Source organism: Numenius arquata, chromosome 2, assembly GCF_964106895.1.
Source record: "Numenius arquata chromosome 2, bNumArq3.hap1.1, whole genome shotgun sequence".
In the NCBI taxonomy this organism is placed as follows: domain Eukaryota; kingdom Metazoa; phylum Chordata; class Aves; order Charadriiformes; family Scolopacidae; genus Numenius; species Numenius arquata.
Window position 1 is genome coordinate 16,105,860 of NC_133577.1, and position 26,729 is coordinate 16,132,588.

Here is a 26,729-nt window from a genome sequence, read left to right on the forward strand (position 1 = left end):
CCGCCCGGCCGCGGCGGAGCGAGCGCCTCTGGCTCGGCCGGTCCCTCCTCACTCGCCGTAGCGATGCTCCCGGCTTCGCTGCCCTGCGAGGCTGTTTTCAAGATGGCGGCCGCGCGGGCGGCTCTGCGCGGCCGGGTTCCTGCAGCTGGGTAGAGACACCCCCCTCCTCCTTCTCCCCTTCTCCTCCTCCTCCTCGCTGCACCCCCGGCGCCGCAGCGGGCCAGGCCGGGCCGCGCACTGGGATCCGCCGCCATGGCGGCCTCGGTGCATGTATGAGAGACGTCGCCGCGCTGGTCTCTGCCGCCGCCATGGAGGAGCCGCCGCCGCCGGGGAGGTCAGTACCCGGCGCTGCCAAGTAGGGAGCTACGTGCAGAGAGCGCCGCGGGCTGACCGCTGCCGGGTGGTGGGGCGGGCCGGGGGGTGTGAGTGCCCGCCGCCCCTTTGGCACGGCTCTGGCGCTGCCCACTCGCCCGCCGGGCACGGCCTCGGGAGCGCTGCCTTGCTGGCGGTGCGATTTTAACTTTCCCACCTCCCCCCTTTCCCTCCCCCCCCCCCCCCCCCCCCCGGTCCCTTTGGGATGCAAAAGCTCCGTCTGCTGCTTCAGCGCTGCTGGAAAGCGCCCACCGACTGGGAAGGTGCCGCGATAAGGAATCTCTAGTGGCTGCGGTGGGTAAGGCAGTACTTTGTGGGCACTTTGCAATTAAAAACAAATCGTTTCCTTCCCCGCCCCCCCTTTTAGTTGAGCTGCAGCAGCAGGCGGGTGCTGCTGGGGCACTGGCAAGGCCAGCTCTTGGGGGACAGCTTTTACCGGCGGGGGAGGGTAGGGGAGGGGGGGGCCGCTGCTGCAGCCCCCCGGCAGGCGGGCAGTGTCACCCCCGCTGCTGGGCTCTTGCGAGCCGCGGTGGTAAAACCCCCACCGCCTGCTACAAGGGTCCCTCGTGTTCCCAGCAGCCGTGGTTAAACCCAGGTCGTTGGGTTCTCTGTGGCGCGGCGATAGAACAGCAGGGTCTCGGAGTATCGCTCCTGGCAATGTTGCAATCGATATTTGTCAGAAGATGCAGTTTTTAAAATAAATAAATAAATAAATCCCACAAAGTGGGCTCACGTTGGGATGCCTGGAGCTTTTTGCAACTGCTGTTACCTCCTGAATGTGCTGACCTGCAGATTGGCTTTTTGCAAGTCTCCATCTGTGCCCTGCTGAGAGATGGGGATGCAAATTACTTCATGGTTTCGTGTTTCCAACTGGCTGTATAAGTGTTGCATAAGTCCAAATTATTAATTCCCTGGCAATTATTTCTCCTTTTAAAATAACATCCTGTTGATGCACTTCACTTCTTACTAGGAGGCATTCAGGAAACGTTTTTTAAAACACTTGTGTGACCAATTAGTACTGTAAGGCAATAGTCAGGCGTGTTGTATTCCAGGTGTGCAGTGCAGAAAAGCTTCATGCTCTCACGTTCCTCAGCTCGTTCTTGCATATTGCAAGCTACTCTTTCGTACTGATATACTAAAAGGGAAGTGGTGATGCACTCTGCTTTGGATGGAGGCTATGGAGTTGAACGATGTCTGGTTTGAGTTTTCATTAATGTATTTTAATGGTTTGTTTTTCTTACGTCGTGAGAATGTCAAAACCAGAAGGTATATAACAGTTAATTAGATTTAACAGAAATATTATGAAATACAAATGCCACTAGGGCAGCTGAATTCATAAGCTTCCAAGCTCCTTTTTACAGTATCTTCAAAGAATAATAGTGCAGGTTAAGCAGAAAACGATTTAAAATTAAGTTTGTACAACGGCATGACCCTAGACCTGGGCTGTCTTCATGTAGAAGAGTAATCTGCAGTGCCTGAATGGAAAACACCCAGGCATTTCCTGTCTCGGGCCATTTCTGACCTCTGCTGGATTCTGCTTATTAAAAGACAGTTTATATGAGTCGGATGTGGGTGTGGATAGTGTGGTGGCAACTTTACCCAGTAAATGAAAATTGAATTAGTTATTTCAGAGTGAGCTGGTGGGTGGTAAGGAGATGTCTCAAAATAATTAATTAGGTAGCCTTAATTTGTGTGGGGTAATGCATGTACTGCATTATGATTCACTTCTGTGTGCTTCGTCTATCAACTTCACATCTTCTTTAGAACAGGACTGCTTCTCTGGCTTTACATAGTACTTGCTTTTTCTCAAAAGCAATACAAGAGTAAAGTGTCTAAAGCTTTTTCAACGTGATTAAAGTTGATTTAAATTTTGGAGTTATTAGGTGTTCAGTCTTGAGGCTGTGAGGTCAGAATCTTGTTAAAATCAGTGGGACTGTGTGCAGGCATGAGAATTTGAAATCCATTTGGTGGCAGATAGCTTTTAATCCTGTTTATAGAGTGTGAGTGTGTTCTTATGTTAAAGAGTTCTGGCTAGCACTGAAGTGCAGTGGTAGAATGCATTCTTTTTACAGAAAAGACATTTCTGTAGGTATACATTTGTTTAAAAAAAGAAGCTTATTGATTTATTGTTGAGAGACTGCCTTGTGTGTTGGAAATCTCTTTGTGCAAGAATTCTGTGTCTTGTCAGAATATAAATGCAACAGTACATTTTGTAAATCTAAGGCAAGCATACGATATATTCACGTCTTTTTTTGAATTATATAGTCCTTAGTCCAAAGCATTTGATCGAGAATCCCTCTCCAAAAGCAAACTGGTTTTCCCAGGTCTTCCTTTCTTTCTTGAAACACACACTTTGGGGTGGGGAGAGAGGGGAGGAAACTCTAAACTGAAAAATACTTTGGGGAACTATGAGCAGATGTTGATTTTGAGATAGGATTGCACTTGGATGTTGGACAGCCTGCTGTGGTTACGGATAAATGAAAAGATACTACTAAAATGTTTTGGGAAGAATTCACATTCAAGTATCAATCCTTGTAACAAAACAAACAAAGTTTTCAAGTTAAAATGTTTCCACTTCGATAATTTAGAATGCTAATTTAAAAAGGTACATGTTTGGTTCTTCTTGATTACGGCCTATAGGCTTTAAATTTTCTGAGCCCAATTTTAGGCTTTCCCAAGAATTTTCTGGCACAAAATCCACTATAGAGAAAAATGAGGCCTTAAGCATTTCCTTTGTTGGGATGCCAATTCTGGTGGCACTGCAAAAGCATGAAGAGCCGTAGGGCTACTCTAACTTGTGCCTTGATTGCTCGTAGCCCTCTTTCTCCTGGCATACATCCAGCGCAAGGGGTGAAGGAAGGAGCAAGGCTGTGAAGAAAGCAGGACAGAATTGTGAATAAGGTGGGAGGCTTCCTCTGTGCTGGGGAATTTTTCAGTGGTTGGTCTATCAGATTTGTTGGCTCTGTGATGACAATGAATTGGGCTGTCAGTCTGCAGCATCTGTTGTTTGGGGGAAGCCTGAGGTCATGTCATGAATTGTGCTCAACCTATTTTTTTGTTTGCCAAACTAGCTGATAGTGAAAGAGTTTAAAATGATTTTATTAACTTAGGATTCAGTGGGAAAAATGATATAAGTGTTTAGAGTGTTACCATCGGGGGGGTTTTTTGTTGTTTGTTTTTTTTTTTCTCATGCATTTAAATGAGGTAAGATGTAATCTATTCTTCATGTATTGCATTTTCTTGTTTACATGTGCAAGGTTGGGATGAATGACTGATTGCTCCACCTACGCGCAAACACACACGAAGTGCTAGTTGAGATGTCTTTGGCATTTGTAGCAGCAAGGATTAGTCTGCGTTGTGTGGCTGCTTGAGTTGTTTTTATGTCTGTTAATTAGTGCTGTCTGTGTCAAGGTTGGTTTTACTATTATGTAAGCTAGTGATATTGGCCCTTGTGGAATGCAAACTGTGCTGTGATGAAAACCAGATCTACTGAATTTAAAGGAAAGGATAAGGGATATGCAGTAACTTTTAGGGAGCGAATTGAGGTTTTTAAAGGCTTAGAAAGATTTGGCTTCCATGACAACCACATTTCTTAAATTACATACAAACCATTCTTTTAAACTGCATCTAAAATAGATTTAGAAGACAATTTTTTATACTGCCCACTGCTAGTCAAGTATTATGTTGACCTCTGTCAGCGCAGGAAGATACGGGTATCTCAGCTCATATTTCTTCAGCTGTGTGGTTGGATTTGCTGTTGTATACACCATTTATGTTTGCAGGGCTATTATGTTCCTTAAGTGCTCTTCTGCTCTCAAGCATTAACTGCATCGACACTATGATTAGCCTGCAATTTATTAACTAATTTCTGAATTTTTAAAAATAACTTAGAAGCTCATTTGTTTAAAGAGCTGGTAATTGTCCCATGCTCATCCTTGGCCAACTGCAAACATAAGCCAAACTCTTAACACCTGAGTTTGAGCATTACTGAGTTGCTGAATGTTCACTCATGTCCAGTCTGAGAACCCTGCGTGTGAAATCACATCAGCTTGCCCTGAACCTTGATCAGGTTTATCCTGGATCTAGACAAAACAGGATCTAACTTTATTGCCCTGATGAATGTCTCCTGCTATTACTGGGTAGAAGGAGGACATTTATTCTGTTCCTTCTGTGTCCTGCTAATATTTAATGGTATAGACTGTCGTGTGTTGCTTTCTAATGTGGTATACATATATGATTTATCCTGCCTTTGGCTTACGTGTGCTGCTGGTTTACTTGCTGATGGCTTCTCTGGGAGCAGCATTTGTGGAGGTTTTTACCATTTTAGCTATGAAGCATCTCTCCACTAAGTGGTAACAAGGCCACAGTTACATATGCCTCTGCTACTTCTGGGCTGCACTGTAGAACTCTTCATGGGCATGTCCACTGAGCATTTGAGATGCTCCAAATAGCACAGAGTACTTCAGCTCCATTGCATTGCCTGGGTTTTCCAAAGATCACAGACTTGTAGTCCAGCATCCAGTGCTTGGGCACCAGCCTTCACTAAAAACATGTTTAAATTTTAATGCTTCACCTTTGGGGTTCTTGTAGACTTTGACTTCATCTAAAAGATTAACTGAAACTTTGGGATCAAAACCGGTTGGTAGCTTTTTCTTATCTAGGAATGGAACTTTCTGCCAGAAGAGTAAAGTTTGTGCACAGGAGAGTGGGGGAGGAATGGCTGTTACAGATCTTGTTGTCTTTTATCCTAGGTCTGTGTCTTACCCAATTTATCACTGTTATATATGATATATTTATAGTTGAACCTAGCAGCCTGATGCTTTCTGTCATAGTATCTCTTTTCCCAGTAGTATGTAACTTTTCCTGGTGTGGCTTAAATTTTCCTGAAAATCCATCCAGATTTGTTAGTATAGATTTTTTGTAAGTAGTTCTTAAATATACTTTAGTTTTTGAGTGTGTAGCTTGAATAGCTTGAGACCTTGGGATCTGATTTGTACAGAACTTAACTGCAGCACTTATCCTTTGGATTTATACTGTGCTATGTAATGCTCAACCATCTTTATTTTAGTTATGAAAACATATTTCAGAGCTTCTCATTAAAAAAAAAACAAAAAAACAAAAAAACAAAAAACAAAGATAAAGTGCTGTTCTTAGAAATTTCATTTTAAAACAATATTTTTATTCCCAAGGATGAGTTAGGATATAGTTGAGGTTGAAAAAGTAGCACTAAGGATGAAGCATAGTGACTGAAACCAATTAATATTTTGACATTAGTTGTTCTGAGGCATTGAAGAGAAGACAGCTGGATACTAGGCTGGGTTCGCTGAAGCTCTCTTAGCTCCTGTTTCTACAGTTCTAGCCTTTGATCTGTTTGCAGCCTCACCTGGGACGCTTAAATGTGGATGTGGAAACCTGACAAACCCATCAACATTTTCACACTTTTTTTACACATTATAGAGTAGTGTCAGAATGAAATAGGTCTGTTGTTCTTATCGAAATAACATATGGCATAGTTTTAATCAAATAATCTATTTGTGAACGGGGGGAAAAAAGCTTGGAGCAGAATGTACATGCATATTCTGTAAGTGCTGTTATGTCATAATCCAAATTTGCATGAAAATTTATAATAATCCAGGATGGTAAAATTAGTTAACTTTTCTCTGCTTCCAAATTTAGTAGTAAAAAAGAACAGGAAGTCCTGATTATTATTTTTTTCTGAGATAAGAATGTGAACAACTGCCAATACTGTTACAAGAGCTCTATTTTATTTATTTTTTTATACTTATTTCTAGTTAGTGTAACTCACAGAAGAAAAATTACTTCATTAGATCATTTAAATAGGTCTCACTCTATGTCTGCTTGCAATAAAAAGATATTAATAGTAATATGCTTTATTTTTGACTCATTGTTTGACAATTTCTGTCTTTTTGAAGTTTATCACATTTTTCTAGTGAATCAAAAGGTGCTTCAACACTTCTCCACTGTTTCAATAGCCTTTGTTACATTTTTCTGTGACTATTTATTTCTATCATAAATAGAATAATTAAGCACTTAGAAGCTTCTGCCCAAGAATATTGGAGAATTTTTTGAAAAGTGTCAAAGTAACTTGCAAGTACTGACAGTGGTAGTTTCCAGATCTTGAGAAGCAGAAGATTTTGTTTGAATTTCTCCCTTGAAATAAATGTTGCTAGTCAGTGCAGTAATGCTCTAAGGAACTTCGTAATGGGGGGAACTTGCCCCATGGTCTGACTGCAGTCAGACACGTGCTTGAGGTCTACTGTAGAAATGAAGTGTTCACACTTGCTGGGTCCTTCTGTTCTGATTAAACAGCTTAATTGAGAGTTACTAAGGAGGAAGAGATGTCATTGGGAAGCAATTAAAGATTTAACCGTTTAGCTCTGAGCTTTACATTAGTCTTTTCCCTAATAATGACCTTTTTTCCTTGTAGATTTCCACAGAAATAGCAGTGGTCCTATCGCAGTGAAGTCTTGCTAGAAACCACTGTTGATCTGGTGGGAGAAATACTTTGTAATTCTCTCAGGCCTGAGCTGATCTGGGATTTATTGTACTGTTTGCGGGGCTGTTGTAGCATAAACCCATAGTTTGCAAGCAGGTGGTGAGATGTAGGTCAGGGCTTCCTGGCGGCATCGGGTGTTTGCATTCGTGCAGCCATGCTACATGTTAGTCTTCAAAGATAAACGAGGCGCAAATATTGAGCAAAGCATGGCTATTACAGGGCCATTACATTCTGACTATTTACTAATGAAATTTAGTGTTTCTGTAATTATTTCTATGTTGATGAGCCCTTGTTTGTAGGTTAGTTTATAAATAAGATACTGGAATATGTAATTCAATCAGATCTTGGTAGTGATTCAGATATTACCTTAAGCGTCTTCCTGCCTAAGTATTTTGCTTTTATCATTGCTGCAAGTAAAAAAATGCATTAGTTTTGCAGCTGATCCAGACTAGAAATTACTATTCCCATCTCCTAACATCAGTTTCCCCCCTCAAGTAGGAGTATCTGCCATATGAAACTTGCTGGTGTAACATTAAGTACATTTGGTTGCCTAATCAAAATTAAAGTGGTTGAAGTTGGAAAAATCCTGCTAACAAACATTCCAGCTAAGCTGTATTATTTCGGCAGCACCAGTGAAGAGGCAGGGTTGGTACTTTCAGTTATACCTGTGCATCTTTGGGGCTGGTGACTTCTGGAAAAGTGTCAGTGGAAAGCACAAAGGACAGTCATCTTATAAATTGCTGCAGCTACAGCCAGAAGGGAGTGTGACTGAGGGCACAATTTCACATTACATTCAATGTCTTGGAACAGCAGGTTGCTTTCTTCCCCCCGGTCTCTCCCCAGGAGGAAAAGCCAACCTCCTGCACTGCATCCTTTCTGGATCTGACAGTCACACGTCTGTAGTTTTCTACTTTAGCTTATTGACCTGATGAGTAATTGATGCACCAAAAAATTAATGTGTTTTTTTCACCCATCGAATTGGTGACTGATTTCACATGATTGTTGGCTTCTGTGCAGAGGGTGCAAGGGGTGCACAACCTGGGAGACAAAAGGTGCACCGGAACAGGTCCCCCTTTCTGTATCAGCTTACTGTGACCGTAGTCTTGGTACTTTCTGAGGCTCTTTACTTCACCCCTGTAGAAAATTGTGTGAATAAGCTTCATTACGTTCCATACTTGATTTTAAAAGTTTAATATTAATTCCTGTTTTTTGTGCTCTTACAAGCTTCTCTGCTGTAAGCTGTTCTAATGAAAACTTAGATGCTATAAAATTTGCATCTGCAGACTTACGTGCTGAAAGATGCAAGTGCTTTTTTTTCAGTTAGTGTCAGCAGTAAATGGTAAAATTACTACCTCTGTTAGAAGTGAATTCTTAACCCCTGCCCAAGTGCCACCTTTCTCCAGCACGATGGTTGTTCATTCCTAGACTTTAGAGACAACTGATGACATAACCTGCCTTCCCCTGATTCCTGTGGGAGGAAAAATGTAGTTATATACAGCTGAATTTGAGTAATTTTTAAAACTGAATTTGTTATGCTGGTACTATTTCTTCTTTAAAATGTTGTTTTGAAATACTTAGTGAATACAGAAAAACCCTAGATTTCTGCCTTAGGATGTAGTTTTAAGACAACAACATGACAAAATGTTTTTTCCCGTCCTCAAATTATTTCCAGACATTATCTTTAGCTCCTTTGTCTCCTTCAAACTTTCTTCTAATTTTACGATGTTTCAAGTTGTGGTTTTTTTTCCCCTATTCATTTTAGCCTTGACATTGCTGTGCCTTACATAATACCTGCTGTTATGGTTAGAGAAATTGATAAAAGGTTGACTGTGACCCTCATAAATATTTATGTCTTGGATTTCAGAAGAGATGGGAAATAGATGCGTTTAGCTAGACAGGATTAGCCACCTCCTGTAGAAAGGAAGAATAGCGCAGATGTAGGGGTGATCATAGGGATACACAAATTGAGTTAGAGAAGCGTGCTTGAAAAACAGGTCCTGAGAATTGAAAGGAGTTAGCAATCTTGCTTTTTACTTATCAACTGAAGGAAGAGTGGCAAGGGCGGCAAGTGCTTTAGAGAACGTTTTTATTTTGTGCTTCCTCCCTGCCTTTTTGTATAGCCTTCATGCCAGAAGAGATGATATTCTGAAGTCCCCCTTTTTCACTACGAGATTGCTGTTAGGTGTTTCTCTGCCAGGCTTTCTTGTCAAGTTAAGTTGTCCAGATGCCTCATTTCTAGAGTAAAGATCTTTGTGAGCTGGACACTTGGAACATGAAAACTCTTGTTACTGCTCTCCTCTCCAGCTTGAAGTTGCTTTCAGTGCTTTTTGTTCTACTGGTGGGATGTGGCATGGGTCTGTGTGCTCTTGTTCTCTCTAAAATTTGGGAAGGCAGAAAGTACAGATACTCCTTGCAATTCCTTACCCCAAAACATGGGTATTCATTTGCCAAGCAGTGATATTTTTCCAGAAGTAATAAAGTTTGGGGTTTTTTGTGGGTTTTTTTGTTTTTTTTCTCAGGAGGAGGCTGATCCCAGCCTTCATAGAGACATGATGCTTTTTACAAGTCTAATTGTATTCATCATTCCTAATTTGAAGACTTTTCTGTTCTTATAAAATTTTTTACACTAGAAGAACTTCTTCTAGTTCTTCTTCTAGAAGACAGACTCTATCTGCAATTTATCTTTGTGGTGGTGATTCTCACTTAAAAAAACAAAACCCCAAACTTGGTGCTTTTCTATAGCTTACCCAAGTTATCTTGAGGGTAACAAATTAAAAAGCCAGATGTGTTCTTAGTTTCAAGTAGAATTTAATTATACTGTTAAAAACATTATCAAATAGATTACCAAGTTTGTAACAGTAAGTCTTATTAATATGTTGGCAGCAATCAGAAGTTATTGGCGACTGATGTTTGATGTTGAGTGCTTAGAAATGCTGAGTTCCGGCATATGAGATTCAAATGTGAATACAAGGTCAAGTATTTTCATTACTTTTCATTACTTTGTGTCAATACTACGTTTTAATGTGAACAGTTATTTTTTTTTACTGTCTCTGGAGGTATAGTCACAATAGGAATATGTGACATGTGCGCCATTTAAATGTCTATGCTAGTCACAGAATTTTTGTGTCTTGCTAACCAGACTATTCCCAGCCCCCCCCCCTCCCCGTAATCACTGTGCCAGATTTACACAGGATGTATTTAGCAAAAAACCCCCCAGTTTTATTTGTACAAACTGTGAGCAAATTCCTGCTGCTCTGTAATGAAAAATAAAATAATGAAAAAACCCCCAAGATTTGCTTTTTACTGAAGGTTTCCTTGGAATTGCACTTATAGTCCTTCCTTCAAGGTTTTTTCTGTTCCTGTTTGTTTTACTGCCCTTACAGCAGTTTGTAAGAACTGCTCTGAATGCAATAGCTGCAAATACTTAATTTTAGTATTCACAAATGTAGCTGATCTTTGTGAGAAGACTGTATGCAAAACTGGATTTATAGTCCTTTCTACTTTCAGTTCAGGAACTTTTCAGAACCAAGTCCATTTACTTAAGTTTATAGCTTCTCTCAGAACAGGGAATTTTTAAAAGGGGATTAAAAAATAGGAGTGTGTGATGTTTTCATAATGCTGGAATGTAGCACTAGGAGTTTACACCAGATAGTGGTTCTGTACTTCAGCAGAACTTCAGTTCATTTAAATCTTAACTTGCTTTCCTGGTCAGGTTGTCTAATCCTCAGTTTCCCAAAGTGCTACAGGTTGATAAATGGGGTTCCTTCCTTGTGCTGGTGGTCCATGAGTGCTGTCACCTTCTCCTGTGCGGTGCACGTACAACAAAACCCGGTGCTGCCCCACAGAAGTTAGAGCTGCTGACTCCAGAGCTGTGTTGTGCCTGGTGTTTAGCAGCTCTAACTGGACACCGGTTTGTTTTTCGGTTTTTACAGATGCAGAGATGGTTACCTAAAAGTCACGTTTGCTCTTTGCACTGCCAGCACCTGCGGGATGATGACAGTTTGCAATTATGTTCCTGTCGAGATAATGTTTGTCTTTGAAATAGAATAGAATGTTTAGGAAAACCTACTTTAGCTTTAAAAAGATTTCATTAGTAATGTCTGGTGCCTATGTTTTCTGCTGCTTTAGATAATTGACAATGTTAATTACTAAGAACAGGCTTATGAAGCTTTGTCTCCCTACAAACTTTAATTATCAAGCTGAATGCCTGTTAAGGAGCATGTTTGAAAAATAGACACTTTGCCTTTAAAACAAAGGGAGTGAGTGTCAAGAACCAAGTACTTGGTAATTCAGCCGTGGACCTTGTACAGCTCTTGCAGTTCTCTGGCTGGAAATGGCAGGGTGCCGTGGGAAGCGTTGAGAAAGAGCCTTACTGGTGCGTGAGTGGTGTCGTGTCTTTGAAACTGGAGGAAGCCTCTGACGGCAGCAGCCTGTGGAGTGTGCAGCTTCAGAACTGCACTGGTGGGTGGTTATCCCGGCTGCTGTCTCCTAATTGCCTAACTCACATTTATTGCTATGTGCTTGTAGTCCAGTCAGTTGACCTCTCCTGCTCTGATTCCCAGCAAGCTTCTAAGCTGCGTGTGGATTGATAACCAGTGGCCGAACCCCAGTTAATTATGTGAGTGCCTAATACATTTGAACTCATGCTTATGAGGATCAAGGGTAGCTGATATAAAGGGAAAATCAAAAAAGTGTTTCCCCCATACAGCTGTCACGGTTTTTAGTATTACCTCTTATTATTGGTTGTTACAAACTTTGAAAATTTGAATAATGCTTCAGTAAAGTGCAAAAAGTTTATACTGGTTAAAAATCATACTCTTCAGTGTGACTTTAGTCTACTGAGTTTTAATGTCCCCATGTGATCTTCAGTTATGTTTTCATGTGTTAATTTATTTTTAATGATAAATGACTGTATTTTTCCAAGGGCTTATGGCCTTTATCAACAGCAACAGTTACCACACTTTTTGCTCCCTGTCCTGCTGCTTCAAATTTCATACCTCACTTTTCCCCCCTCTCCTATTTTTGTTTTCAGACCTTTGAAAATCTAGATGATGTATCTCAGTTTTCATGACTGAGCTGGAATTGTAGATATATTTTGACTCAGTTAAAAAAAATAAAATAGAAAAAATTTTGTTGTTATCTGCATATGAAAATTGAAGAAAGTCTGTATTCTGTCTCTTCAGATTCTGGTTCAAGTGCACCCTATTGTAACATGCAGTAATTATTTGTTGGAAACTTTCTTGGTTATTCATTTTTTTGTTCCATTTCAGACCTGTGAAGATGTTTTGTTTGTTTGTTTTTTACCATACTGCCTTTGTTACTTTCCGAATATTTCTGACTTACACATCCTGGCTACAGTCCCTTCTATATTCGTAGGGTAAAATTGATGAGAAGCATTTAGCTCGTTTAAATTGAGGTTGGGCCCAGCCCGTATATAGACTGATGTGGAGACTATGCACTTCCAGTTTTCCTTGTAAGCATTGGGTTTAAACTGTCCTTGGCAAATAGTAACTTTAGTTGTCACATTTCTAGCTTTCACTTTTTGAGTGTATACCTAATTAAGATTAGGATGGTTTTCTCTGGCTGTGGGGGAGAAAACCTGCCATTCTTGGTAGCAAATGAGAAATTAGCTTTGATTAATGTTTCCCAACTCTGGTTGCAACAGTAGCTAGGAACCAACAATTCTGTGTAATAACCAGTACTATAATCTGATTTAGGGTTGCCAGCAGAGCCTTTTATACGTTTGCAGATTTAATTAGTCTTTGGTTATCTTGTGGCTGAGATACACTCTTTGCACACAAACTCTAAACTGAGCATGCTGAATTTTTAAACTTGAGTTGCAACCTGTGCCTTCCTCCCTCTAAGCAGACCAGCCAGCTCTGTTTAGATCATCTCATCAGCTACTGGTGAGAGTGTTTCTGTGGAGCATGATTGCTGTTTTGTGATGGGACTTCTAGTGTTGCATGTTTTGTGATAAACCTGCTATGGTTTTTAACAAACTAAAGAACAGTTTACTAAATTACCCAGAAAAAAAATCTGAATATTAAGTAAGTCATACTGGATCCCACTGTATAGGTATGTATGTTATTCAGGTGTGACATTGGAGGTGTGTTTTGAATACTTTTGGACGTCATGCCCTCATCAGTTGTAGCAAGAAACAGAGTTCCCTGTTGAGGGAAGAACCAGCTTATGGTCTTTAAAGATCAGTTCAGTCAGCCTGAACTTCGAAGAGAATACTCAAAAGCAAAAGGAAAACACTGTTTTCACTGGTCTTTTATAAGGAGGTAACTTGTCCTAATTTAAAACTGCCTTGAAACTGAGACTTAATGCCAGTGCCATGGGATCTGCTCTGCCAAGCCCCACAAGAGCATCAGTACCCCGCCCTGCGCCTTGCCGGGCCAGTGAGATCAGTGAAAAAAATAAACAGTTCCATAAGCACTGGAACTAATGACTTTTTGTTTCATGTGGTTTAGTCTCCTGTGGTTGATTTGTCTTTGGCAAAATCAGAAGGGTATGCTCTGCCCAAAGTTTTTCTGCAGTGGGGTTGTTTGAAGTAGTTCTCGGGAATAAAATGTTTCTGGTGTCCGAAAAGATGCAAGTTCACGTTCTGCTTCCGCAGTTCAGCTGTTTCAAGATCCTTTCCTGTTACTTATCCACCTGTTTTCACACAGTCTGTAGGAACACCTTAAGCCTTTTTTGTTAAATTTGACAAATAGTGGTTAATTGAATCAGATTCTTTCTTAGAAGACACACAAACAGCATGATTTCCCAAGGCAAGCAAACTAGGCTAAAAGTATTGGTAATTCTGTGTGGTTGTCGTGGCCAAATTCTCTGTAGGGCTCTCCTTAGACTACAGGTGGTGCTACGGTACCACCTGAGTTGTTTTTCTTAGGCAACTTCTAAAGTTTATCTGCAATAGTTGGTGAACTTGCCTGCCGCCTTCTCAAAGCTGTAATGTGAGAAGAGTAATTTCACACACTGAATGTTTCCATGGCTTTGCAGAGAACATAACTGTTCTGCATGTTAAGGTGTTTATTTCTGTTTACAGCTAAAGGCAAAGAAAAAGTACGGTATCTGATTTTTAATTTTGTGTGTATGTTAACCTTACTGCTTTTCTACTGCCTGGCAATATTCTGGCATATTTCTTTCTGCAAACACTCAGACTTGCTCCACCAGAGCATGAGTAACGTTCCTCGTCTGCCTCAAAAATAGTAGCAAGTAAAATGTCGTTTGTGATTGAAATGAAATTGAAATGGAAGTTATCAGGTACTGATGCTAGTCTTGCACTGTCTGATATAGGTCGAGTGTTTCTTTGCTTCCATGTCTTTTACCAGAGTCAAGAAGGTGTTCTTTGCATGCCTGCTTTAGAAATGAAATACGTGAGGAGATGGAGGCAAACTGCATTTTTGCCCTCCTCCAAGCTAGAGTGGTGCATGTTCTTCTCCCAAATGTATGTTAAAGCAAGAGAGTTGCATGTATGGCACCAGTGGGGAGTGGGGGTAACGAGAGGACTCTGCTGGGGAATGGGCCCTATATTCTGGGAGATGGCAGAGATCTTGGTGTCACTTCGAGCTCCAGCCTATCCATAGGATTCAATCAGTTAGGGGCTTGTTTTGGCCTTGGAATCCTCTCCTCCTCCTTCCCTTTTTCTCCCTTCTCTATATTTACCCTGGGTAAATAAACATCAGATGGGTATAAATCGATAGTGAGAGAAGTTAAAACCCTGTCTGGCTGCCACTACTTTCCCCTGAAGCCTGAATTGACCAGAGGATTTAATTATTTTGTGGGGCTTTTTTAACATTGTGAAGAATTCAAATGATATGTTATTGGTGGGGCAGTGATACAGTTCACAGATTGTCTTAAAATAGTTTGTTTCCATGTATGAATTTGGAATTTCCTAATATGTCAGTGAGCAGCATAAAATGTACTGAAGTTCGGTTGTTCACAGTCTGAGACTAATTTCCTTGTCACTTAATCATGCAGAGGAGATCCAGCTATTAGTGGTGTTGTGCCCAACTGCCACTCTACTGAAGTAATCTTACTTGGTGAGACAGAGCAAGTGCCCAGGAAGAGGGAAAGAGTATCTGACGTGATTACTTATTTACTTACCGTATTTGTCGTATTTTATTTTTAAAGCAAGTCCTTAATGTAAGAGTGCATGCATGCCCCCCCGCATTGTGGTTGTTTTACATCTGACCTCTTCTTATGAGAGGAAGCTGGCACTGGAAGTTGTCTTTGAGCTTGCCCAGAGTTTATATAAAAAAACCTGTAGCTTTTCATCTGTTTTCTTGCCACGTGAGTTTACAAGTAGATCAGCTCCTGGAGTTGGCTTATTGGGCAATTGCATGAGTGCCAGAACTGACTCAAAGGAAAGGCTATATAGGAGATTTTGGCTGGGAACAAGTGGGGGGACTGAAATCACAGCAGCCTGGACTTTGTCTTGTTCTTCAATGGAATTGTGCCTCTGCTAGGGTTAACTGGATGATAGCATGCAGTTGTTGTTTTGGGTTTATTTTAAAAAGCCTATGCTTCACTGAAGGAAAAAAACGTTGCTCTCTAGTTTTATCTTTGAACAATTTAAATCAAAATAGTTTAGAGTTTTTGAAAATTACGAAGACAAGTCAGCATTTTTTAAATAATGAAATGTTTTGTCATACTGTATATAATGCTAGTCTGCAGTGTTTGAGGCTACTGCTAGATATAATAGCAATGAAGGGTGGTACTTGGGGTTGGAAAGCTGTTGTGCTGGGCTCTGTTGACACAGGTACTAATCCTGCAAAGGTACATGCTTTCTGTTGAATTCAGTGATAGAATATCTAGTGATTAAGCTGACCATCTGGATTTGAAGAACATATATACATTATCTTAATTTTGTGTTTGCGTGAGCTCTGGCTTCTTTTTGAGAATTACCAGTGTTTTTTCCAAAGCATCAAAGTAATCAAGGCTAATTAAAAAGTTACTATGGAAACCCTGTTATTTTTTTGCTATCCAAAAGCAAAAAAAAAAGTTCTGAGATTATGCATACTTAATATTAAAATCAGTGGAAAATATATGAAATACATTCAGGTCTTCTATGTTAGAGAAAAGTTTTGTGAAGGGCAGAGAGCCTTTTTTGTGAACTTAGAAGTTGTTGTCATGATATGCACAAGTTAGGGGGTGAAGGATGAAAGGGAAGACCTCTGTTGTTGTCTCTGCCGCTGATTCAGATTGACTGTCTTGCATTAAGTTTGTATTTTTGAGCCTTTGTTTCAACTACCTCTTAGTTTTAGTTTAATCTTAGTCTTAGTTTAGGCTTGTCACAAGTTTTCTCAGAAACAAATATATTATGTATACATGTATGTTTACACTGTGTTCTCCTAGTGACACTCTGGCTATACATCCTCTTTGTTGTATGTTGCTTTTACTTTTGATTGATTTGAAAGTTGCCTCTATGGGAGTGAAAAAACTTGGGATAAATATATGGCTTGAAAATATAGAAGGTTGGCTGTGGTTGGGATTTGTTGGTGAATGGCAACGGGCACAAGTTGGAACATAGGAGGTTCCACTCAAATATGAGCAAAAACTTCTTCACAGTGAGGGTGACAGAGCCCTGGAACAGGCTGCCCAGGGAGGTTGTGGAGTCCCCTTCTTTGGAGATTTTCAAGACCCGCCTGGATGCAGTCCTGAGTAGTATGCTCTGACATGCTCTGAGCAATCCTGCTTTAGCAGGGGAGTTGGACTAGATGATCTTTATGGTCCCTTCCAACTCTAAAAATTCAGTGAAATTCAGTGAAATTAGCCTTCTAAACAGATGCTGCAAGTAAAAATTCTTAACATCATGGTTTAATTTGTTCTCTACAGGAAAGAGTGCAAATCAGAAGATGCTACTTGCAAGATCTCTGAATCTGACCCTGAGGAATTATCAGATGAAGCAAGTACTGACACTTTCTATGGAACTTCTCCTCCTAGTACACCCCGCCAGATGAAGCGTATGTCAACAAAGCATCAGAAAAATAACGTTGGGAGACCTGCTAGCCGCTCCACTTTGAAAGGTAGGTGTGGTGTGTTGTTTTTTTCATAAAATGATCATAAAGTCATAGTAGTAGCCCTTCATTACCTGACAGAGGATATATACAGAAGATGGAGCCAGATACTGAGGGGCAGTGAAAGGACAGGAGGCAGCTGTTGTAAGTTACAACAAAGAAAAAATCTTTTGGGTATTAGAAGAAAAATTTTACCACGAGAGTGGTCAAATAGTGAATGGTTTGCCAGAGGGGTTGTTGGGTTGTTGAAACTCCATCTTTGGAGATCTCCAAAACACAAGTGTATAAGATCATGAGCAGGCTAAAGTAGTTTTGAAATAATAAACCCTGCTTTGAGCAGGAGGTTGGAAAAAATGACCTTCAGAGATATTTTCCAATCAACTTTTTTCTACGATTCTATGGTCTCTAGTAATGGAGTAGTTGCTTCTGTGCTGCAATTTCAGACTATGAAGTGCTTCAGAACATGTTTTATAGAAAAATAGAGTTTTCAGTGATTATTCTTTACTCTTTCATGTCACTGAAGCAATTAAATTGTAGTTACCACTGTTTACTTCTGTTGACGCTTTAGTCATAAATTCATAACTGGGAAAAACAAAAAGATACTTAATATATGTTGAAAAGGTGATTTTAAAAAACGTGCAGTAGCTACATCTTTTCAAGCTGTCCTTTCAAGAAAAAAAGGAAAAAATGTCCAATTGTAGTGGTTTTGCTGAGCTTGAATTTTTTAAGATTAAATGTGCAGTATTTTCATATAGAATATACTGAGGTTTGGGGTTTTTTTGGGATGTGTGTTTTTTGTGGGTTTTCTTTTGTTTGTTTCTTTCTGGATTTTTTTTGTTGTTTTAGTGGTGGTGTTTTTTTTTTAACTATGTTTAAAAGGTCAAGGTTATTTGCCAGAGTTTTTATGGCAGCTTCACTATTGCCAGTTAATATTTTGGAAGCAATTTTTAAAATTGCTTCACAGGAAATGTTATCACAGAGTGCATTTACTTGCAAGGATTACATTTTCAAGGTAAAACATAGCGGAGAAGAAGGTAAATGGTTCAGCATGAATAAGGGAATACAGTCTATTCTTCAGCTGCATAGAGTTGTGGAGTGCAAGTTCATAATAAAAGAAGGGCCCCTGCAAACATCTTCTAAAGCATTTGGTTCCCTTCCATGTCATACAGCCTCTGAATAATGTCACTGTGAAGAGAGCATTCACCAAAAGACGCCTTCCTTAAACTAAATTGAAAAGAAATCTTGTTATACTTGCCAGTTAGCTATGTAGGCATTGGAGTTATTAAAGCTTCTTTTACTGGCTTTTAATTGTGCCTTTTGGCTAAGTTAAACTCTTTTAATGCAACATTAACCGTATTTAGTTCTGTATATAGTAGTTATGTAATAACTTTCTTTGCTTTCTGTGATTTTTCTTTTTTCTTTCTGTGGTTTTTTTTTTTTTTTTTAAGTTAGTTTCTAAACAGGGAAATTGTGATACTAAAGAACTATAATGCATAATATTTCATAGTAACCCTTCGGTGTGCTGAGTATACATTGAGGATTGGTAACTTTATGAGAACCTGCTAATAGGTTTTGAGTTTTTGGAGCAAGTTCTCTCTCTTTCTACTTGTGAAGGGGGATAGTTCTTGCTTCTGGAATAATAATGTTATGTTCTTGCTTGCTGTGAGTGTATCTTTAAAATATGTTGTTGGATTTTATTTTTTTTATTAAATGGGTAGTGTTGTATTGTGTAAAATATCTTTTCTGGACAGTTCATAGTTCATTTTGTTTAACTTTGCCTATATGTACAGTCTCAGAAAATGTATCCTGTATTGGAAAAAAAAAAACACCCCAAAACCAAAAAAACCCACCCTAAACCCAAAAACTCAACAACTTTGAAGTGAACTAGTTGATTGACCTTCAATGTGTATATGCATATGCTGTTATTCAGATTGAATTGGTTGTATTTCAGTAAGAGAATTTGTTCAGAGGTTAGTTTGATGTAGGTAATAAGTTTAAAAAATAAACTTGAAATAACTCTTCAGACATTTACATATAGCACAGATTTATTGTATCTTTCTTTTATTTAAATAACTGAAAGAATCTTGGGGACAAGGGGCTTTCTTACTTGCATCTCCAGTGTTTGTTTAATTTCTATCACACCAAGTTTCCTATAACTTGCATTTAGTATCAAAAAATAAACTGACTCAATAATCTGTTTAAACTAGTTTCTGAATCGTTTCTCGTGTAGCCCAAGACCCATGGGATTCATGTTTTCTAAGCTAAATGCATTTCAGAGTATTTTTTAGATATGGGGATTGGAAGGAGGAATGTGGGAAGTCACACCCTTATTAAATTGCTTATTGCTCATTAACAGTTGAAAACAGGGTTTGTAATTGAAAAAACAGAGGAAGGTGTTCTGACCACATACCTCTTTTTTTTCAGATGTCTCTGCAGCCTTAACACAGTGCCTTTGTGTGCCTACGTTTGATAGTCTTTAAACTATATTACAGCACTAGTTCTTTTCCAGAGAACTGCTGTCTTACATGAGTAGAGATTGTTCGGAATTTTGTGATGAAGGAAACAGATTTCTGTATGACTGTACCTTCTTTTGTTGCAGATGCTGGAAGATATGTAGTGAATGAAACAAGAATGAAGGGCCATCTGATAATTAAGTCAGTGAAGTGTATCATATGATAACAGCATTCTGTCAGGAAAATATGTGTGATGCTAGGCAAATAGCACAAATAAAAATCTTCTGTATGTTTCTTGTTTTCCTAGAAGCAAGCTAGAGATTCTGGGACGTGGTTTGCAAATTGTTGAGAATTCAAGATGCAATTGAAGTCAGGGAGCATTGAACATGAAGTGCTCAATGTTCTGAAACGCTGAGCAATAGCTCTTCCCATTTTTGGCAACGGAAAGTATGCTGGCTTGACGCATTTTTCTCTATCGTGATTTTCCATATATAGAAAGGGAGTAATACTATTCTTCTGCTGAGCAGGCCTGTTTTGCTAATAAGTTTATTTGTATTTCTGCTATTAATGGATGTTACAGTGAGGAGCACAATAGCAATGACTGTAAGGAAATTACTACATCTGGAGTGGGGAATGAGCCACGTGCAGCAGATAATCCTTAGAGTCACAGTGAACAGTGAAAAGAAGACAAAGTATTCAGCCATCGTTCTGAAAGTCTCTTCTGTTCTTCAAAAATCAGAGAGAGAGAGAGGAAAGAGTTGGGAGAGTGGGGAAGTAGACTCCTGGTGTTAGGGCAGTGTATTAAGACTATGGAGGGGTTCCCAGAACTAAGATCAAGAACCCCGGGAGCCAGTATCAGATCACTCAAGCTGAATTTCAGAATCTGTACATGCTGCAGTTTTTACGAAATTGCATGTGCAATGGAGTCTCTTTAATTCTGTTTGACTTGGAAACCTTAATAATGCTCTATTGCATTTTGAGTTTTTGTTTGGGAGATTGTATGGATTGAATGATGCTTTTTCTTGTTGCTGCAGTCACATTCTTGTTTTTTTTTTTTTTTAATTTTCTTACAGAAAAAATGAGTGTGCCAACTCAGTCTGTGCATAAAGACAATGGGAAAACCGTTGAGAACGTGGAGGAGCACAGCTATAAGCAAGGAAAAAAGATCCGAGACACCCTAAGGACAACAGAACGAGATCACAAGAAAAATGTGCAGTGTTCATTTATGTTAGACTCAGTTGGTGGGTCTCTGCCAAAAAAACCAATCCCAGATGTTGATCTCAATAAGCCTTACCTCAGCCTTGGCTGTAGCAATGCTAAGCTTCCAGTCTCTGTGCCCATGCCAATACCCAGAACTGCTCGCCAGACTTCGAGGACTGATTGCCCAGCAGACCGCTTAAAATTCTTTGAAACCCTGCGGCTTTTGTTAAAACTTACCTCAGTCTCAAAGAAGAAGGACAGGGAGCAAAGAGGGCAGGAAAACACCTCTTCTGTCTGGCTGAACCGATCCAATGAACTGATCTGGCTGGAGCTGCAAGCTTGGCATGCTGGCCGGAGCATTAATGACCAAGACCTCTATCTCTATGCAGCCCGTCAAGCTATCCCTGATATCATCAATGAAATCCTCACCTTCAAAGTGAACTATGGAAGCTTCTCCTGTGTAAAAAATGGAGCCAGTCTCAATGGTACTTCAGAAGGAGTTTGCAAAGCAACACGTGGAACTAGTGCTTTGGGTTACTCAAGTTACCATGAACACCTCCATCGCCAGCGGGTCTCATTTGAGCAAGTAAAGCGGATAATGGAGCTGCTAGAGTATATAGAAGCACTTTATCCATCTCTGCAGGCTCTTCAAAAGGACTATGAAAAGTATGCTGCAAAGGACTTCCAAGACAGAGTGCAGGCACTCTGTCTATGGTTAAATATTACAAAAGACTTAAATCAAAAACTAAGGATTATGGGAACTGTATTGGGCATCAAAAATCTTTCTGACATTGGCTGGCCAGTGTTTGAAATTCCTTCTCCTCGACCATCTAAGGACAACGATCCAGAGGATGACGAAGTTGATAGGGAAACAGAAGTAAAGGAATCCTCAGGAACATGCACAGAGGAGAGCGATGGTGATGAACAAATCTCTGAGGAGAATGTTGAGGAACTTAGACAAGCCATCAAGAACAATTTTAGTAATAAGCCAAATTTTGACTTTCAGGACCATTTTTCAAGAAGGCTTGATAGGCTTGAATCTGAGGATGACTCTGCCTCTTGGGTTATTCCAGAATGCAGTGCTGAGGCAAGCTGCAGCCAACACTGTTTGACCTCTATTTACAGGCCGTTTGTAGATAAAGCACTGAAGCAAATGGGGTTAAGGAAACTAATTTTAAGACTGCACAAGCTAATGCATGGTTCATTGCAAAGGGCCCGCATGGCGTTGGTAAGGAGTGATCACCAGCTGGAGGTAGGTTGCGTAGGTTGCTACTAGTGTAAATGGGTAACAGGAGTATCTCCCCTGCTGAGGTGTTTTGAACTGAAACTGGAGGAATTGGGTTCTTATGAAAGTTTTGGTTGCCTTGCTGGTTTTTGAAACAGTATATGTTATGATTAAGAGCCCAGTTCTGCATCTGCTGAAATGAATTTGTCAGTTGACCTGAATTAGAATTCATGTGAAGCACAAGCTAGTTCTCTGTCTTGTTTGTAATTGAAATGACAGTTCTATGATAACATCTTCGCTTACATTTTCTACATTACATTTTCTAATGTCTAAAGCCATAAGTCAGAAAAATTACAATGGAAAATGAAGCACAAAAGTTGAATAATGAGAAAAATTAGTGATGGAAGTGGTCATTTTCCTTTTCTTGTCTTCAAGACTGGATATCTGTGCAAGACATCCTTTATGAAAATGTCATTATTGTTTTGGGGTTTTCCTCATCTAAGGGAATGAAGGACACATGTTATGCTTGGGGCCAGATTGGATAAACGAATGGTCTCTCTTAACCTATCTATAAAAGCAAGTCACATTAACATGTTGCATTCTTCAGCTGGCTCTTAGTCTAATTATTTTTTTCCTTGAGTTGTTTTATATTCTTAATTAAGAATGATTGTGAGTTAATAAAAACAAAAATGTGAAATAAACAGCAAACTAAGGACAGTCGCTGAAGTTTCATATGGTAAGTTGTGGTCACTAATTCTTTCAAGGCAGAATATAATTTCTTAATATAAACCGTTACCTAACCTAGGCATTTTTATATTAGGCAGAACTAATAGTAAGGATTACTTTCCCTCCTCGATAAAGTGGCACTGTATGGGGCCCTAACCATGGATTCTGGACAAAGGAATTTCTTAGCCAACCTGCCCATTCTAATATGGATACCTCATGTGGTCTTTGACACGTTGCCAATCTCTTAGTGTTGATTGCAAAAAGAACAAGAGTTGTTTATCTCCCCTGGAGGTTATTTTTTTAGGATGAATAAATATATTTATGAAGTTATTTGATTTTGAAAAAGTTTTTATTTATACTGTTGCTAATGTAGATACGACTAAAAAATGAAGCTTTTACTTGAATTTTTATTTATTCTCTAATTGGTTTCAACTTGTGTTCTAGGAAGTTTTGAATTAAGAAAATTTTTCTGAATTTCTAGAGTCACATGCCTAAGCAAAACTTGCAGGTATCTGTTAGAGTAACCAAAAGTACCCCCAAAACATATATATGTAGACAGAAAGTTCAGTTTAATATGCAGGTAGAAACATCTTTAAAAAAAAAAAACAAACCCAAAAGAATTCAAACATAATTTAGGGGTACTGAAAATGACTTTGAATGTATTTTTGAAATTGCTTAAATGCCACAAATGTTTTGACTTCATAAGCATTCTTAAAACAAGTTAATGAAACACTAGTAGCTAGAGTCTTTGCTGCAGCTTCACTAGATTAAACTTTTTGGTAATTTAGCGTTGAATGACTTGCATAAGATGTAAGGTTAATCTTTTCTCCCTCCTCCTCTACTGTTGCGACTTCTTTGAATGTTTATTTTTAGTAGTTATTACATTTGCTTTGGAATATTGTCTTTTAAGAAATGCCTTTATGACTAAAAGTGAATATCCTAAAACTGTAAACTTCTTTCCTGCCCCAAAATTTAAAGAATGCTGTCAAAAAAAGAAAATACTGTTTGTCAGAAGTGTGGTACCTGCTGCAGCAAAAGATGACATCAGGCTCAAACAGAAGAGATGGTTTTGACTTGTTAGGTCTTTGCATCTGACAGTACTTTGAATGTAGCATCTTGGGTTCTTTTAGTGCAGTTCGGTTTGATATTTGTAGGCAGCCAGAGCTGTTGGTGTTCTGTTAATTTTGGTACTTCTGTTATTTTTGTATCTTGACTCTGTGTTTATGTGTGTACATACATTTTAAAATCTCTGGGCATACTTTAATTTCTATTGTTACTTAACCACTCTTTCATCTAAAATGTGCTTTCTGGATTCTTCCACTGTATCCATTTTAATGCTCATTTCATCTTAAATATATATGTAAATGTTTTTACAGACAGCTGGTTTTAGTGGTTTTTAAAGTACAAGTTTCATTCATAGGCTCTGATAGAAGGGTCTAGGCACTATGGAGTCTGTTTTGTATAGAAGTGTATGATTTGATTGTTAAAGAAAATGGCTAATATTTCTCATTTTTAGTTTAGAAAATCAGATATTTTAGTAGAACAGTATTTAAGCTGCTTGTTGGTTATTCAACTGGCTGCACTTTTGAGTATGGATTTTATGTATGATCTCAATAAATGTCTTGGACTTTGTTTTCTTGGGGTTTTTTTAAGAAGTATTTGGTAGTCACTTGAAACATTTCGGACTGGGCCCTCTGAAGATTAAGATTAGTCAGACTGAACAATAGAGGTTTAGATGTCTAATACTGAGCCCTAATGTCATGTGCTGTTATCCTGAATGTTAGGAAACGAAATAACACGTTTATTCAATTTCATTGTGTCATTTTTGCTCATAGACTAGTTCTTTAGTGTTTTTGTAAGAACTAAATTTTCCAACACTGTACTTGTGTCACAATGGGGATTGTATTTCTTAAATACTTTGTTGTACTGTAGAAGTGTAGTATTTTCATAATCTGTTACTAGTGAAAACTTCTTGTATAAAAGCATTTAGCTCTGGTGCTATACGTTTCTTTAAAAGAGAGTTAGTAAAACGAAGACATATCATCTAAGAAGATAAGTTCTTACTGTAGATCAACTAGTGATTAAACTTCAACTAAAATAGGTATAAAGGAAATCCCCACTCATGCATGTTTGCTGTCTCTGCATAACAAGCTCGTGGTTTTATAAACCACTTAAGAATCTGCAGTACATAATATGTTTTGTGCCAACGTTAGACAATATTGAATATGCTATCCTATCCCCCGTGACAGTTGAGAAACATCACAATATTAAAAAATAAGAACACTGGAAAAACTGACTTTGTCAGTAGCTGTAATTTTGTGATGCTCTTCTGAGAAAGCAGAGCTTGTACAAAACTGTAGGCACAAATGTCAGAAATGTATGTGTAGGTGTTAAGGAATAAACAATTTCTTTATTTGTTTAAATTTTCTGCTAGATAATAAACTTAAAAGTGGCTTAATTTTTTTTTTTTTAGCTTTCTAGGCAGCACTTAATCATTTGATCTAATTTCTGGTAATGTTTTCCCTTCCTTTGAAGGGATGCTCTTTAAATTTGGCGCTGAAGAAAAACCTAAAAAATGCTAGTTATGTCTAATATATGAATCAAGAATACTTAGGTGCCATAGCAGCTGTGAAATCAGAATTAGAATAAAGCAAACTGTATCGGAAACAAATCTTGTCCTTAGGTGATGTACGGTGTGTTTTTATCTTTAAGAGCTGCACTCTTACTGCAGTCTGGATTTTCTTCCTAAATTAAATCTCAGTCCCTCTGTGTACAGGTTTGTCTATTTCAGATAATTTGAATTATTTTCTCTAATTGGAAAGGTAATTTCATTTGTTTGTAATCGTAATTTAAATGAAAAATAAGTTTATTAATTGACAAAACCAGCTTGATCTCTGTATATTTTATCTTCCTTTTTTAATTTCAGTTTCAATTTCTTAACATCTACCAAAAGTCATGTTATTTTTTCAATAGTTTTATTCAATTTAGCTAGTGACACTTTCTTGAATGTTGCATTACTCTACAGTATGGAGTTTTATATAATATATGCACTGTGTATTTCAAAAGAAACGAGGTTACTTACCTGACACAGCCAAGTGCAAACTTGTTTTTTTAGGTGTAGTCAGTAGCATAAGACCTTTGTATTTATTTAGTTTTCTAATATATGTTGAAATTCTCAAGTATTGTATCTTACAATGACCTGAATATATGTTCCTATATATTATGTTAGGCTTAACTTGTATGTTCATCATAAACTCAAACAGCAGTTTCTTCCTGTAGTGGAGTGAACTCCAACTTTAGTGGATGCTTTACTCATTTTAAAACTGAAACATAAAGTAAGAGATTGTTTTGTTCACTTCCAAGGGTCCATAATTGTTTTCCTCAGCCTGCTGATCCTCAAAGAAAAAAAATTAAAAGTTAGGTTAAAAAAAAAAAAGAATTTGAAATGGTTGATTTGGTGGTTGATTTGCCAGTTAATAGGATTTAAATTTAAAAATAGACTTTTGTGCATGCTACTTTAAACAAATGCTAAATCCTAAAGAATTTAAGGATCCTTTTCATGATACCTATTTCTTGTTACAGTTTTCAGAATTTCCAGATCCCATGTTGTGTTCAGATTATGTGCAGTTACTAAATTCCCCACCTTGTTGTGAGCAAAAATGCAGCACTGTATCATGGGAGGAGCTGAAATCCATGGATTTACCATCTTTTGAACCTGCATTCCTGGTCCTCTGCCGAGTTCTGCTCAATGTTATCCATGAATGTCTAAAGCTAAGGTTGGAACAAAGACCTGCTGGGGAGCCATCTCTTTTGAGTATTAAACAGGTTTGCTTCAACTCTTTTTTTTTTTTTTTAAATATTTCCTGTTTGAAATTACTTTGTCATTTCGTTATGATAAAGTTGTCAATTTAAAGAGGAATAGTTTAAACATGGCAGTGTATAATTATGTAATAACTTTTATAAATAGTCTTGTATTTCATATGGAGATCTGTTTTTTGCATAGTAAACAATTGGTCATAGATACCTCTCTGATTCAGACTTCCAGGAATCAAAACTGGTGATTAAAGAATTATCAGCCAGCGAAAGTAAACAGTATTTGTTTCATTTGCATTATAAGCTATATAACCTTCTCCAGCACAATCTTCTTCCATTTGGGTTTCTTAAGCAGCATAACCAGTTTTCAGGGTCTTCATATTTCTTTTTTCTTTGATTTG

General features: G+C 38.6%; 1 protein-coding gene across 1 annotated transcript in view; it reads left to right on the forward strand.

Annotated features, from left to right (window-relative positions):
• The first annotated feature begins 272 nt into the window (after positions 1-272).
• Positions 273-26,729, forward strand: part of MAP3K4 (mitogen-activated protein kinase kinase kinase 4) — a 70,595-nt gene continuing 44,138 nt past the window's right edge. Inside the window, exons 1-4 of the mRNA XM_074164758.1 lie at positions 273-334; positions 16,730-16,920; positions 20,438-21,816; positions 26,098-26,340. Coding sequence (XP_074020859.1) covers positions 273-334; positions 16,730-16,920; positions 20,438-21,816; positions 26,098-26,340 — 1,875 coding nt within the window. The remainder of the gene's footprint in view (positions 335-16,729; positions 16,921-20,437; positions 21,817-26,097; positions 26,341-26,729) is intronic.